The 13857-nt window shown below is 34.9% G+C and overlaps 2 protein-coding genes and 1 pseudogene across 2 annotated transcripts; 1 reads left to right on the top strand and 2 right to left on the bottom strand.

Annotated features, from left to right (window-relative positions):
• The first annotated feature begins 1096 nt into the window (after positions 1 to 1096).
• On the top strand, positions 1097 to 2910 carry LOC141671524 (xyloglucan-specific galacturonosyltransferase 1-like; annotated as a pseudogene).
• A 99-nt stretch (positions 2911 to 3009) lies between these two features.
• LOC141675101 (putative phospholipid hydroperoxide glutathione peroxidase) lies at positions 3010 to 4044 on the bottom strand. Its single transcript, XM_074481822.1, has 4 exons — positions 3920 to 4044; positions 3729 to 3805; positions 3381 to 3574; positions 3010 to 3306 (listed from the first exon to the last, which is right to left on the bottom strand). Exons 1-3 carry the CDS (start codon positions 3968 to 3970, stop codon positions 3472 to 3474), a joined length of 231 nt encoding a protein of 76 aa, XP_074337923.1. The 5' UTR covers positions 3971 to 4044; the 3' UTR covers positions 3010 to 3306; positions 3381 to 3471.
• Positions 4045 to 9899: 5855 nt separating this feature from the next.
• Positions 9900 to 11327, bottom strand: LOC141671522 (uncharacterized). Its single transcript, XM_074477795.1, has 2 exons — positions 10866 to 11327; positions 9900 to 10583 (listed from the first exon to the last, which is right to left on the bottom strand). Exons 1-2 carry the CDS (start codon positions 11106 to 11108, stop codon positions 9900 to 9902), a joined length of 927 nt encoding a protein of 308 aa, XP_074333896.1. The 5' UTR covers positions 11109 to 11327.
• Between the last annotated feature and the right edge of the window lie 2530 nt (positions 11328 to 13857).

Here is a 13857-nt window from a genome sequence, read left to right as displayed (position 1 = left end):
TCAAGATGCAACTAACTAGAACTTGGTAAGATAAGAATCCTAACATGCTCAGGAGTCAGGTCTGAGAATTAAGATTGTCTATTAGTTGGAGAACCAAAGTAATAACTTTCATATTTTGAAACATATAAAAAAGGTAAAAGTCCATTAGCAATGGAAAGTTAGTTACGGTCCCTCTCAAAGAGCTTATAACTTCCATGAACAATTGCTGGCAATTTCCCCATTGGATTTATTACTGAAAGCTATTTTGGAAGATGATAACATCTCAACTTTCTGATTATACTAGTGTTTAGTAGTAATATAACACAAACAGGCACCAAAACACACTCTACGAGTCTGCAAGCAATTACGTTAAATATAAACTGACTAAAGACGTGAATTATATCAGTATTTGTGTTGTAAGATAATGCTAACTCTGCAAATACTTGGGGTTCTCTGATCTAGATTCGAACTCAAGATATGTTGATATTACTATCCTGCGGCGAGCTTAAGGCAAATAACTTTATTTCAAAATCATAAATCTGGTTTTCATTATGAATTTTGTTTGAGAGAAGGAAAACTTTCTGGTATATCTGATAACGAATTGCACATTATAAGATAAATAGTCCTTATTGCACACTTTTTTACTACAGTGATTAAACAACATTGATCTGCAGTTTTAGTTCGATAAGCAGACATGAATACACTTTGGCCTGACCTTTATTGCAGCAGAATCATCCATTGGTAACTAGATGCCTGTCATGAACAACAGATGCTGCCAGAGGTGTTTCTTGGCATCATAATATCAAATAATGATTATACATAAGCTGTACATTAGTCAATCATTCTCTAATAGAGAAGTCAACAACAAGATCCTACATTGTATGCATCATTATAATATTATAATTAGCCATGCAAGCTTATGGTTTAAATCCATAATTATGCATATTAAACAAGTCTCAATGCAATTAACAAGCCAACGTGCAGCCTACTTTTGGGACAATTTTAGTCCTCCTAAGACGTGCCTTCATGTTCAAGACACTCTTCTTGTGTTGAATATCTTCCCTAAAAACAGAGCAAATTAGATTGAAGGAACTTGAGTTTTGTTTAGCCAACAAAAATGGCCCTTTCACTGTCTAAGAAAAGAGCAAAATCTTCGAAAAGAGCTGCAAAAGAGCTTGGTTTCTTTCAATTCATCCTTTCCAAGTTACTCTCTCGAGTTCCATTAACACTTCTTCTTTTGGTTCTTGTTTTCCTCTGGTCTTCTACCACCACCATTATCTCTGGTCACATTGTCCATGTATGCGTATCGTCGAGAAAGCTCAACAGTCTGTATTGCCTTTCTGCTGGTGCACAACCTAATTTTGATATCCCTCTTCCACTCATTAATGCTAGTTCTGTTGATGATCATAAACTTGAAGTTAGCATACGAGAAAGTGTTCCTAGTGTTGATATCAAGAACAGCACAACTCTTTGTTACGCAAGAAATTGCTAGTTATGTTGTTCAAGAGAACAATATTGACGATCATAAACTCAAAGTGAGCATACGAGAGAATGGTCCTGTTGACATCAATGACGACAAGGTTCTTGTCACACAAGATATTCCTGGTTATAATGTTCAAGAGAACAACAAAAACCTTATTGTTAACAACATTGTTGATAACAATAATAATACGCTTTCAGAGTTTGAATCTGCAGTGAAGGTGGTGGAAGAGCATCTGCAAGTGCATCGATCATGGAGATCAAATTCAAGTAGCCTCACAACATGTGATGGCAGAGGGGTTTATGTGTATGATTTGCCACCAAAGTTTAACAAGGATTTGGTAGCTCAGTGTAGTGATATGTCTCCTTGGTTGGATTTCTATCAATTTTTCAGGAATGGGGCACTGGGAGAGCCAATACCGAAGCTTGGAAAAGCCTGGTACAACACTCATCAGTATTCTCTGGAGCCAATTTTTCATTCCAGGGTTATGAAGCATCCTTGTAGAGTTTATAATGAAAACGAAGCAAAGCTATTCTATGTTCCACTCTATGGTGGATTAGACATCTTGAGATGGCATTTCAAGAATGCCTCTCCTGATGTTAAGGACACTTTGGCATTGGAACTGGTAGAATGGCTTAAACTGCAGAAACCATGGGCTTTAAACTCAGGAAAAGATCATGTCTTTGTTTTGGGTAAAGTTTCATGGGATTTTCGGAGAAGGGATGATTCTCCATGGGGAAGTACATTTTTGAATCTTGAAGAAATGCAAAACCCGATAAAGCTACTGATTGAAAGGCAACCTTGGCATGTTAATGACATTGGAATCCCACATCCTACCTACTTCCATCCTCACTCCGATGAAGATATCATCTCGTGGCAATTCAAGATCATCCAATCAAGCCGAAACAACCTCGTTAGCTTTGCAGGAGGTGCAAGACCAGATTCTCCAGACAGTATAAGATCAGTGCTGATCAACCAATGCACTTTAGCAAGTACTGGAACATGCAAGTTTCAGAATTGTAGTTCAGGAGGTTGTGATCAGCCTGAACCCATCATCGAACTATTCTTGGAATCTGAATTTTGCTTACAACCTCCTGGTGACAGTCCAACTAGAAAATCTGTATTTGATTCTCTAATATCAGGCTGCATTCCTGTGTTTTTTTATCCTTTCACAGCTTACTATCAATATTCATGGCATTTGCCTGAGGATCACGGAATGTATTCAATGTTTATAGATCAAGAAGAGGTGAGAAAGTCCAAGGTGAATGTGGTAGAGTGGCTAATGAAGATACCTAAGAAGGCCAGGGATGACATGAGGAGGTATATAGTGTATGAATTGTTGCCTGGATTAGTGTATATATGGAGATTCAAGTTCAGATTTTGAACAGTTTCAAGATGCCTTCTCTATAACAATGAATAATCTCCTTGAGAAGGTAACCAGACTGGGTTAAAGTGTATAATGTCATGGTGTTAAATAGTTCAAATTCATAATGTACATGTTATGAATTGCTTGAAGATAATTTCATAAATACCTGATTAGACCAGAAAATTCTGCAGTTTTTGTAATTCTTTACTAACATGAGTATATCAATTAACAAAATTTATCTCTGTATTATTCATCATTACAGCAAACACATAGAATTCACACATTACATTGAACATTTCCCTTGCTCCACAGAGCAAACACTCATAAAACTCACAACATAACTATATTTTCTTTAAAATCCTCACAATCACACGCTTTATTCTCCATACATGTTGCAGACGAGGTAGTTAGTAGTCGACCATTAAAACTCAGGCCTCAATCCCGGTTATCAAGCGACTCCTAAAACTTTCTTGATATCATTCTGCAGAAGTCGAAATGATCATTTGTTAGCCACAATATAATTAACTTGTGTAATGACATCCAAGTAATTGTTACCTCAAAGGTAAGCGGAGTGGTTGTGGGAGCATAACGTTCAACAAGTTTGCCATCTTTATCGACTAAAAACTTGGCAAAATTCCATTCAATTTCATCCCCTTTGAATCATAGATTCATGACAGTGAAACCAACCTTGATCCTTGTACTTCTGGTACAACTCTGCCAACTCTGTATAGTTTGAAGTGGTAAGGCCACTGCACATGAAAGCAAACAAATCATAATCCAATACACTTCTTTAACAAATGCACATTTTGCTAAATCCTCAGGATATTATGAAGTGGAGCGGAAATCAAACATGTGACCTATTGTACACAGAACATCGACATCATTGATAAATCAATAACATACCATTGAGATGCAACATTGACAATCAACAAAACTTTACCCTTGTACTTGCTTAGCTCTACATCATTACCCTTGCCATCCTGCAATCATCAGTCAAACATTTTTAATGCATTCATTCAACCTACACTACCATTTACGACGGAAAAATTTATTATGACGGAAAAATTTATTACGAAAGAAAGAAATGAAAGAACCTTGACAGTGAAGTCATGGATGGATTGCACACTGCTTAATTCACTGGCCATTTTAAAAATCTTGAAACCTCAAAAATATAAAAATAGTTTTTTTGTGTGTTTTTTGCAAATGAAGTTAATATTTTATATAAGTTGATGAGAAAAGAAGAAGAGCTCAAAGCCTATATATAGGCATTTACCGTTATGTTAGCAATGACACCGATACAAAAGATGTGGATGTGCATATAGATTCGTTGGGGTTAATATTGTGATAAGTGTCCGACAATTTTGTGCAGTTATATTTTAATAAAGATGAGAAATTATTGAATTTAAAAGAAGGATTAAATTCGAATAAAGTGGCTAGCTTTCACATTTTAGAAGTGTCCATGTAAAATAACACGTTTTGTTTTTCAAGATTTTGTGCAGATGGAATTTGATTATTCTAGAATAGTTATATCAACTTCATGGAATAACTCACAAATTTAAATCTTCGCAGCGGCCTTCTAAAATCATGTTTCGATTTTTTTTTTTTTTGTATTTCTTATCCGATCTTTTTCATTATAAAATTATGAATAATAAATAAATATAATAAATTAAAAAGTTTAAAAAGTCCTTCTCTCATTAGACATGTTTACTCCAATAAGTAGCTCTCTTGTTATTCATAAATACAATATCATAAAATTATATTATTTATTAGTTAATAATCAATATAATATTTTTTTCTATTTAATAATATAAACAATTGTGAAAATTACAAAAATATATATGAGAGGCGCCACCTAATCATTCTCGTTTTCTCCTTTACTATAACATATATAATCTAGTTATACAACGATTTTAAAAAATATTGAGAAAATATATTTATAAATACTTGTTTTTGTAATATTTTCTGGGTTAAAAATTAATATAAACATTAATATAGTAGGTTGATTTTAAGAAAAAGATGAGAAATGATATTAAAAATGAAATTTAGGAAAATATGAAGATGGTAAGTTGATTTAAATACAAATTAGAAATTTTAGGAGAATATTATGATGACAAAGTTGATTTTAAAAATCTTAATGGAAGATGTTGTATAAACTTTAGGAGAATATTATAAATGATGACAAATATTTATAGATATCCGTCTTTGTAATATTTCATATGCTAAAAAAATAGAATATAGTAAGTTGATTTGAGGAGAAAGAGGAGAAATTGTATTAAAAACGAAATTTATGAGAATATCAAGATGATAAGTTGATTTAAATAAAAAGTAGAAGTTTTAGGAGAATAAAATGATAAGTTGATTTGAAAAATCTTAATGCAAGATTTTATAGAAATTTTAGGAGAATATTACGAACGATGATAATATATTTAGAATAATATAAGGTAATTGTAGTTTTTAATATTTATTAACTCAAAAAATTGAGAAAATTAGAAAAATAGAATGAGACAATTGAGAGGCGCCACATAAACACTCCCGTCTTCTCCTTTATATAAGTATATTGATTGATTGGGTGAAGTAGTAAAAACGATCAAATAATACGATAGTAAGAAAACCTATCTTGACATGATAAATTTTTATGCTTTTATAAAATATTAGTAAATTATTTAGTTTAGTATTAGTAAATTATTTAGTTTAGTATACTTTTTTTGTATAAATTTTTCATTCTTGAGATAACTGGAGATTGCAAATGAGCTTGATTTTCATAACACTGACCCTAATTTTGAAATTACAGAGAGTAAAACTAAAACATAAGAAGTACTATTTTCTTACACAAAAATCAGCAAGACTTTTCATCAATTTTGATACTATAGGCTTAAGAGTCTCTTCAACATATTTACTCCCTCTGTTTTTTTAATATATGACGTTTAACTTTGTGGCACACATGTTTAGGAGGTTTGATCATATAGTTAAAATAATTTTTTTCGAAAAATTCTTTTTGTGAATAAAAATTTTTATTCAAAAAAAGAATTTCTTAAAAATAATAATTCTAGCTATGTGGTCAACCCTCCTAAATATGTGTGCCAAAAAGTCAAAAGTCATATATTAAAAAACAGAGGGAGTATTATACATTACAAACGATTCAGTCCTTTGAAATAATTTTCATAAACCACTTCAAATTATTAGATTATTTTGGTTGATTCTCCGTACATAAGTATACAACCTAGTTTAAAACCTTGTATGACATAACCAGAGGGCCAATTGTTCATTATTTTTACTCCCTTCGTCCCAATTTATCTGTCTTGTTTGACTTTTGATGGTCAAATTGATTCAAACAAGACAGATAAATTGACCGTAAAAAATCAAACAAGACAGATAAATTGAGACGGAGGGAGTATTTGATAATACTAAATGATGCATAAAAGATCTTCAAATTGATGCCTCGGTGCAAAATAAAGAGTTGTTCCTCTTTGAGATAATGATACAATTTTAACATGCATCCGACATTAATCCAAGCTAGGATATTGCATCACATTAATCTTCAACACTTCCAACTGACTTATGTTCATGTTTATTTCATGCCAGATTAATTAAAGGCTCGCTTGATGACTAAATAATTATTTGCAAATGATTAGCTATGCAGAAAGAAAAAGAGAGGATATGAGAATGCAGATCAACTTTTACTAGAAATTCAGCAAATTCCCATATGTGGGATTACATGTACGTTTGTCCTTTTATTCCTTGACATCTTATCCTAGATAACAACCTTGGAAATAAAAGTCTGCTTTAACCCTAGCTATACTACTGGATAAATAGAAAGAGTACATGGTCCCCTACTATAACAGAATAATAAAGTAATTGCAGAAAAACATGTGCTCTTCTCGGGTCTGCTTGTGCTCTCCTTGAGTCTTTCTTATGCTGGTGCAGATGTGGCATTCCCATCAGCATTATTTGCATTGTCAGCTGCATTATCATCATTACTTCCCCTCAAGTGGAGCGGAGGTGAAACTGAGGCTCCAATCTTGCTAAGCAGATAGTTGTGCTGCTTCACAGTTAATGGTTTCGTAAGTATATCAGCTAACTGCATGTAGGTAGGAACATAATCAGTAACAACGGAGCCATCAGAAATCTTGTCCCTTATATAATGACAGTCCAACTCGATATGATTCGTGCGCTCATGAAGAACTGGATTAGCAGCGATGGATAGAGCAATTTGGTTGTCTGTCTTGATAACAGTTGGTGGGAGATTTGAAAGTCCCATGTCTTTGAGCAATGAAGAAAACCATGTGACCTCACAACAAGTTAAAGCCATAGCACGGTACTCCGCCTCAGCAGTAGAGCGAGCAACAACCGCCTGTATCTTCATTTTCCACGAAACTGGTGAGGAACCCAGCAGAACACAGTAGCCAGTGATTGATTTTCTGCTAGTGGGACAACTCGACCAATCGCTATCACAGAATGCAGTAAGTGTGGCTGAAGAAGAGGAGGCCAATAGTATACACTGAGCTGGATTTGTGAGGAGATAGCGAAGAATTCTTTTATCAGCCTGCATATGGACCGTAGTGGGTTTGTGCATGAACTGTGCAAGATTATGCATAGGGAACGACAGATCAGGTCTCGTGAGAGTAAGATAAATAAGTTTCCCCATCAAGTGTTGGTATGGTTGTGGATCAGACAACAAATCCCCCTTTTCCGGAGTCAACTTGACATGCGGATCCATAGGTAACTTGAGCAGTGTTGCAGATTGCATGCCAAACTCATCTATCAAGTCCAATACATACTTTCTTTGGGAGACAAATAAACCACTCACACTTCTGTCAATTTCCAATCCCAAAAAATAGGTGACTGGCCCAAGATCTTTCATATGAAAGGCTTGGCACAATGACACTTTAAGTTGAGCAATAGATTTCTCACAATTGCCAGTGATCGAAAGATCATCGACATAAACAAGTATAAGTGTAATAGTGTCAGATTGTACCTTCGTAAAGAGGCTGTAATCTGCTTTGGAATGCACATAATCAGCAGCAAGCAAGGTATCAGACAGTTTGTCGAACCATTCTCGTGGCGCCTGCTTGAGGCCATACAAGGCCTTTTTCAATCTACACACCAGATGTGATGCAATTTTCAGATTGAACTCCCCCTGAGAATGTGGGATCCGACTTCCAATTCCCGAGTACCCTGGAGGCATCTTCATATAAATAATCTCATGCAATGATCCATGCAAGAAAGCATTCGAAACATCCATATGATAAACAGACCAGTTTTGCATCGCTGCAACAGCAAGTATGGCCCTGACAGTTGTCATCTTAGCAACCGGAGTGAAAGTCTCCTTATAATCTATAGCATAGGTCTGTCTGCACCCCAAAATTACCAATCGAGCCTTGTATTTCTCAATCGTTCCATCTGGTTTAAATTTTGTTTTATATAGCCACTTGCAGCTAATTGTTTTTTTATTAAGTGGTAACTCAGTAATCTCCCATGTGTTATTCAGCTCCAGAGCATCCAATTCTACATTCATGGCATTGATCCAGTGATCATGGGTCACAGCTTGATGAAAATGAACAGGATCTTTATGGTGAGTAATAGAGGCAAGAAAACAACTGAAGGATTTTTTAAGTGAATGGTCAACAACTGCAGAAGCACTCACAGCAGTGTTTGACACAAAAGTTCCCAGCCATTATGGGGGTTTTGATTGTCTGGTGGTTCTGCGGAGAATGGGGGTTGGTGCTGTAACAGTTTGTTCAGTATGGGTGGTACTTGTTGTAGGTTCAAGAGTAGGTGATAGAGTAACAGTTGTGTTGGAGTTTTGAGACAAATCTTGATCAAAGTCAAAATCAAGATCATCAGAATAAGTAGATGGGTTAGGCACAGGCATAGTGGTAGGTAAAGGGTGCACATATGTATTTGCAGAGTTTGTGTTTAGAGGAAATATAGTTTCATTAAAGACAGCATGTCTAGAAACAAAGGTTTGTGATGTGACAAGGTTTAAAAATATGTGACCCTTTGTGGAGCTAGGATAGCCAATGAATATACATGGTACTCCTCTTGCTTCAAATTTGTCTCTGCTATGATCAGGATTCACCACAAAAGCTAGACAACCAAAAACTTTTAAGTGATCATAGGTAGTAGGTTCTTCATGCAATTTTTCATAAGTAATTGCAAAATCCAACACAGCACTAGGCAACCTATTTATTATATGTACTGTAGTAAGAACGCACTCACCCCAATATGAAAGTGACAATCCAGATTGAAACCTCAAAGCTCGAGCAACCTCTAAAATATGTTTATGCTTTCTTTCCACCCTAGCATTTTGCTGTGGTGTATAGGGACATGACTTTTGATGCACAATGCCATGCTTAGCCAGAAATTCATTACATGCTTTATCAAAAAATTCAAGTGCATTATCAGAGTGTATGGTTTGGATTGTACCTTTGAATTTAGTGACAACAAACTCCTTGAAAGTGACAAGAGTTGGCAAGTAGTCAGACTTCCTTTGTAATAGATAGACCCAGGTCACCCTGCTGTAATCATCCACCAAGGTAAAAAAGAATCTATATTTTCCTCTGGTTGCCACCTTGTACGGTCCCCAGATATCCGTGTGAACAAGTGCAAAAGACTTCTGTGCCAGAGAATGACTGAGCTTAAAGGGTTGTTTTGTTAACTTTACCATTGGACAAGTTATACACACTTCACCTTGCTGTCCAATAAAAGGTTTAACATATTTGAGATGCTGCAATTTAGAATGTGAGGCATGTCCCAATCATTGGTGCCACAGGGTATATTGGTTACTTTTAGCAGTCAAACACATAGGCATGTCAGCAACCCTTTTATCTTGCAGATAATACAACCCTTCATTCAGCTCTCCTGTAGCCACCACTTCTTTTGAGGCAGAGTCAACAATAGCACAACCTTTTAAATGAAATATCAAATCACAATTTATATCTTTGGCCAGCTTCTGAATTGAAAGCAAATTGTGATTAAATTGGGGAACATACAAGACATTGAACAATTTAAGTCCATTAGGTAGCACCACATCACATATATGAGTAATAGGAGTGCTAGCACCAGTGGGTAACTTTATAGTAAAGAGGATGGGGCAGCCTTGACATTTATCATATTTTCTAAAGAGGAAACCATGTGGTCTGATGCCCCTGACTCCATAATCCACTCAGATTTAGGGGCCTTGACAATGTTGACATTGACCATTCCTGAGAAGCCAAAGTCCAATTCCTCATCTGTTTCTGATCCTTTTTGCACTACACACTTAGGAAGAAGCTGCATCAATTGTTCAAGTTGTTGAGGAGTTATTTTCAAATCAGACTGTTCAGACACACTCCCCTGCACATGATTAGCTGCCTTAGGAGAGAATGCTTTCTGTGTCCCAGACCATTTACCTTGTTGAGAGTTAAATTTTTGACCAGGCTTTCGGTACTTATGATGCCACTTAGGGTAGCCTGTAACAGTCCAACACCTTTCTTGAGAATGACCTCTGTAACCACAAGCTGTACAGGTCAAGGACCTGTCACCAAAAAACCTGTCACCATTTCCCTTACTGTACATTGCCGCTACATCACCATCAAATGCTACAGATTGGTTTAAAAGATCCCTCTGAGATTCCTCTTGCTGAATAACAGCACATGCCATTTCAACAGAAGGCAAAGGCACACTCATCAAAAGTTGACTGCGTTGAGCACCATAAGTATCATCAAGTCCATTTAAAAACTGAAACAACCTAGCCTCCTCTTTTACAATCGCTATAGCCTGTAGCAGTTTTGAAATGTCAGTAGTCATAGTTGTGACTGCAGGAAGGATATTTAAAGATTCTAATTCTTCCCACAAACAGCTCAAACCAGTAAAATAATCAAAAACTTTCATTCCATTTTGCTTAAAATTAAACAGATCCTTGCTTAACTTATATTTTCGAGAACCATTTGTCAACGAAAACCTTGTTTCCAACTACTTCCATGTATCACTAGCAGTAGTGATAAACAATACAGAAGTTTTAATAGCATCAGAAATGTTGTTGTGAATCAAGGAGATTACCATATTATTACAAGTGTCCCATTGAGCGGCTTCTGTGGCATCAGATGTGCTCCTAGAAATAGAGTCATTAACAAAATCAAACTTTATTTTAGCTGAAAGTTGGATCTCAAACTGTCGTCGCCAAGCTCTGTAATCAACAGGCCCTTGCAGCTTGGACACACTCATTGAGGTTGGGCCATCTGAAGGGTGTAAGAACAAGGGGTTTTGGAGATCTGTGTATGTGAATTTACTACTTGAGGCCATGAATTCTAGAAGACAATCGATAAGCAGTGCAAGAAACAAGAATGCACTGTACTAGAAATTCAAAACAAACACTCAGGATTTGTATAAAAAAACTATTCTCTTTTTTTATCACAATCTGCTCTCAAGCTATCAATGCAGCTCTGATACCATGATGACTAAATAATTATTTGCAAATGATCAGCTATGCAGAAAGAAAAAGAGAGGATATAAGAATGCAGATCTACTTTTACTAGAAATTCAGCAAATTCCCATATATGGGATTACATGTACGTTTGTCCTTTTATTCCTTGACAGCTTATCCTAGATAACAACCTTAGAAAGAAAAGTCTACATTACCCCTAGCTATACTACTGGATAAATAGAAAGAGTAGATGGTCCCCTACTATAACAGAATAATAAAGTAATTGCAGAAAAACATGTGCTCTTCTCGGGTCTGCTTGTGCTCTCCTTGAGTCTTTCTAATGCTGGTGCAGAGGTGGCATTCCCATCAGCATTATTTGCATTGTCAGCTGCATTATCATCATTACTTTCCATTCCAAGTGTTGTTCCATCGCCTCATCCTAAAATATCCACAAATAATGTTTTACAGGAAACCTGAAATATTCATGTATGTCAATGAGTTATAAAGTATCTTTGTATTTGAATTCGACATAGCCTGGTCGTCAAATGTAAGGTTCAGACATCTAAGAATTAATTGCAGGAAACCCGAGATATCCATGTATGCCAATGAGTTACAAAGTACCTTTGTATTTGGATTCGACATAGCCTCGTAGTCAAATGTAAGGTGCGGATATCTAAGAAATAATATAATTCAATTCTTTCAAAATTCATGAAATTTGAATAAAAATATGCTTCCTGCATCTTAAATAAGTCCTAAAATATGTAGAGTTCTAACATATATCAGTAGAGGTCTAACTGTTATGGCCATAGGGAAAATAGAACCTATGTATTATATTTAGTTCATACTCCTACACTATACAATGAGGCCATAAACAAATATAAATCACATATAGACTTGCAGATGCAGACAACCGCAACCGACAATATATCGGTTACTCTTTAAAGATAAAGAGTTCAAAGAAATATGCTCATGCTCAGTAGAAATATTAATTAGTAGAGATATACCAGAGCTTTAAGATTGTAAGTGAACTATTACGGAATATGAGTGCTTCCAACTACTATAAGTACCAGAAATAGCAACTTCACTAATTACCATGGCAAGATCATTAAATGTTCAAGTGCATTCAAAATGGCTTATATAAAACTATGATTGGCATATAAAAGGCTAAATATAAGACAAAGAGTCAAATATCATGCTTCCTGACTATTTTTAAAGGAGACAAAAAAGTTACACATTGCAGCAGAAAAGACTATACAACAACAAAAACCCGAGCACAATTGGTTATGACATTGAAGTTCCTAAGGTTACCTCAGATGCACTTCCTAGATACACTTCCTGAGTTTAAAATTTTTTCTCATTTTAGAACTCGAGGGTATTGTAGAAATTACACAATATTATATGCATTTACCAAAATACCATTACTATTCTATACTAAAATACACTTGCATTTCAGGAAAGTTCCCGAGTTAATTTCAGGAACAATTTTTCACACTGGTTATAATAGTTCCACTTACTTTAATTTTTATTGACTGTTTAAAATAGCATGTAATGGCCTCATTATTCTTTATACATCTAAGTCAGACTTTACAAGCCCGCAATGCAAACGTTCTTTTACGAGTGTACATCGGTGCTATTGTACTTTATTATTAATTTATAATTACTCTATATATATATAGGGTTGAGTTCTATGGAGTCCACATTTTTGTCGGAGTCCTCGGAGTCCATCTACGTTCTGCAAATAAAATATCTTGTAAAACGTGTTATTTTGCAAAACATGTCACACAAATAACATAATTTTAACAAAATCATGCAAATCTCATATATTTACAGTACAATATGTATATTCTGCAATATGTTCTGCAACATGAACATTTATGTTCTGCAAACTAAACATGTTTTGTAGAATAATATATTTTTTTAATGTTCTGCTTGTAAAATGTATGCAATCTACAAGATTTTTAATAGAATAGTGATGTTTGTCGAAAAATAATATGTTTTGCAATATTTTAAGCTATATTTTACTTGCAGAACATATATGGACTCCGAGGACTCCAATTAAAAGTGGACTCCATAGAACTTTATAATCCACTTTTTCTAACACATGAAGTAGGGCAACAAAGGTGGATTCAATGCTTGTAGCTATTAAAAGCTTATGCAAGGGAAATTCACGTCAAACATCCTCTAGATAATTGATATCTGACCTATCTTTTTTATTTGTCAAGTTATATTTAGCTAAAATTATCAGTAAAACTGAAAGACCAAGATTTTGAGAATGTATGAGTTGACGAGTTGAGTACTACTTTGAAGATGGAATGTTATTTCAATAAAAGCGTGCTTAGAGTAGTAGAAGACAGAGACCAAGACTTTGAGAATTGAAAATAATCATTAAAGCAAATTTAAATGAGTCTGTGAGAGCAGATTTTGGAGCTGGAATGTTCAAGAACAAGAAAGAAGTAATGCAATTCTCTGAACTTTTCATAAACATTCGTCACTTTATGTAAAACCAATTCAATGTACGCTGTGCAGAATTTAGTGTATATACATGGTGTTCTATTTTGAATATAAATTAATATGTACAAATAGTCTGATCTCAACAAAATACTTTCACTTTTCATAAATTGTAGAAGA

Source organism: Apium graveolens, chromosome 7 (genome assembly GCF_009905375.1).
Source record: "Apium graveolens cultivar Ventura chromosome 7, ASM990537v1, whole genome shotgun sequence".
Classification (NCBI taxonomy): Eukaryota; Viridiplantae; Streptophyta; class Magnoliopsida; order Apiales; family Apiaceae; genus Apium; species Apium graveolens.
Note: the sequence above shows the minus strand (reverse complement) of the source record. Positions and strands in the feature narration are given on the sequence as shown.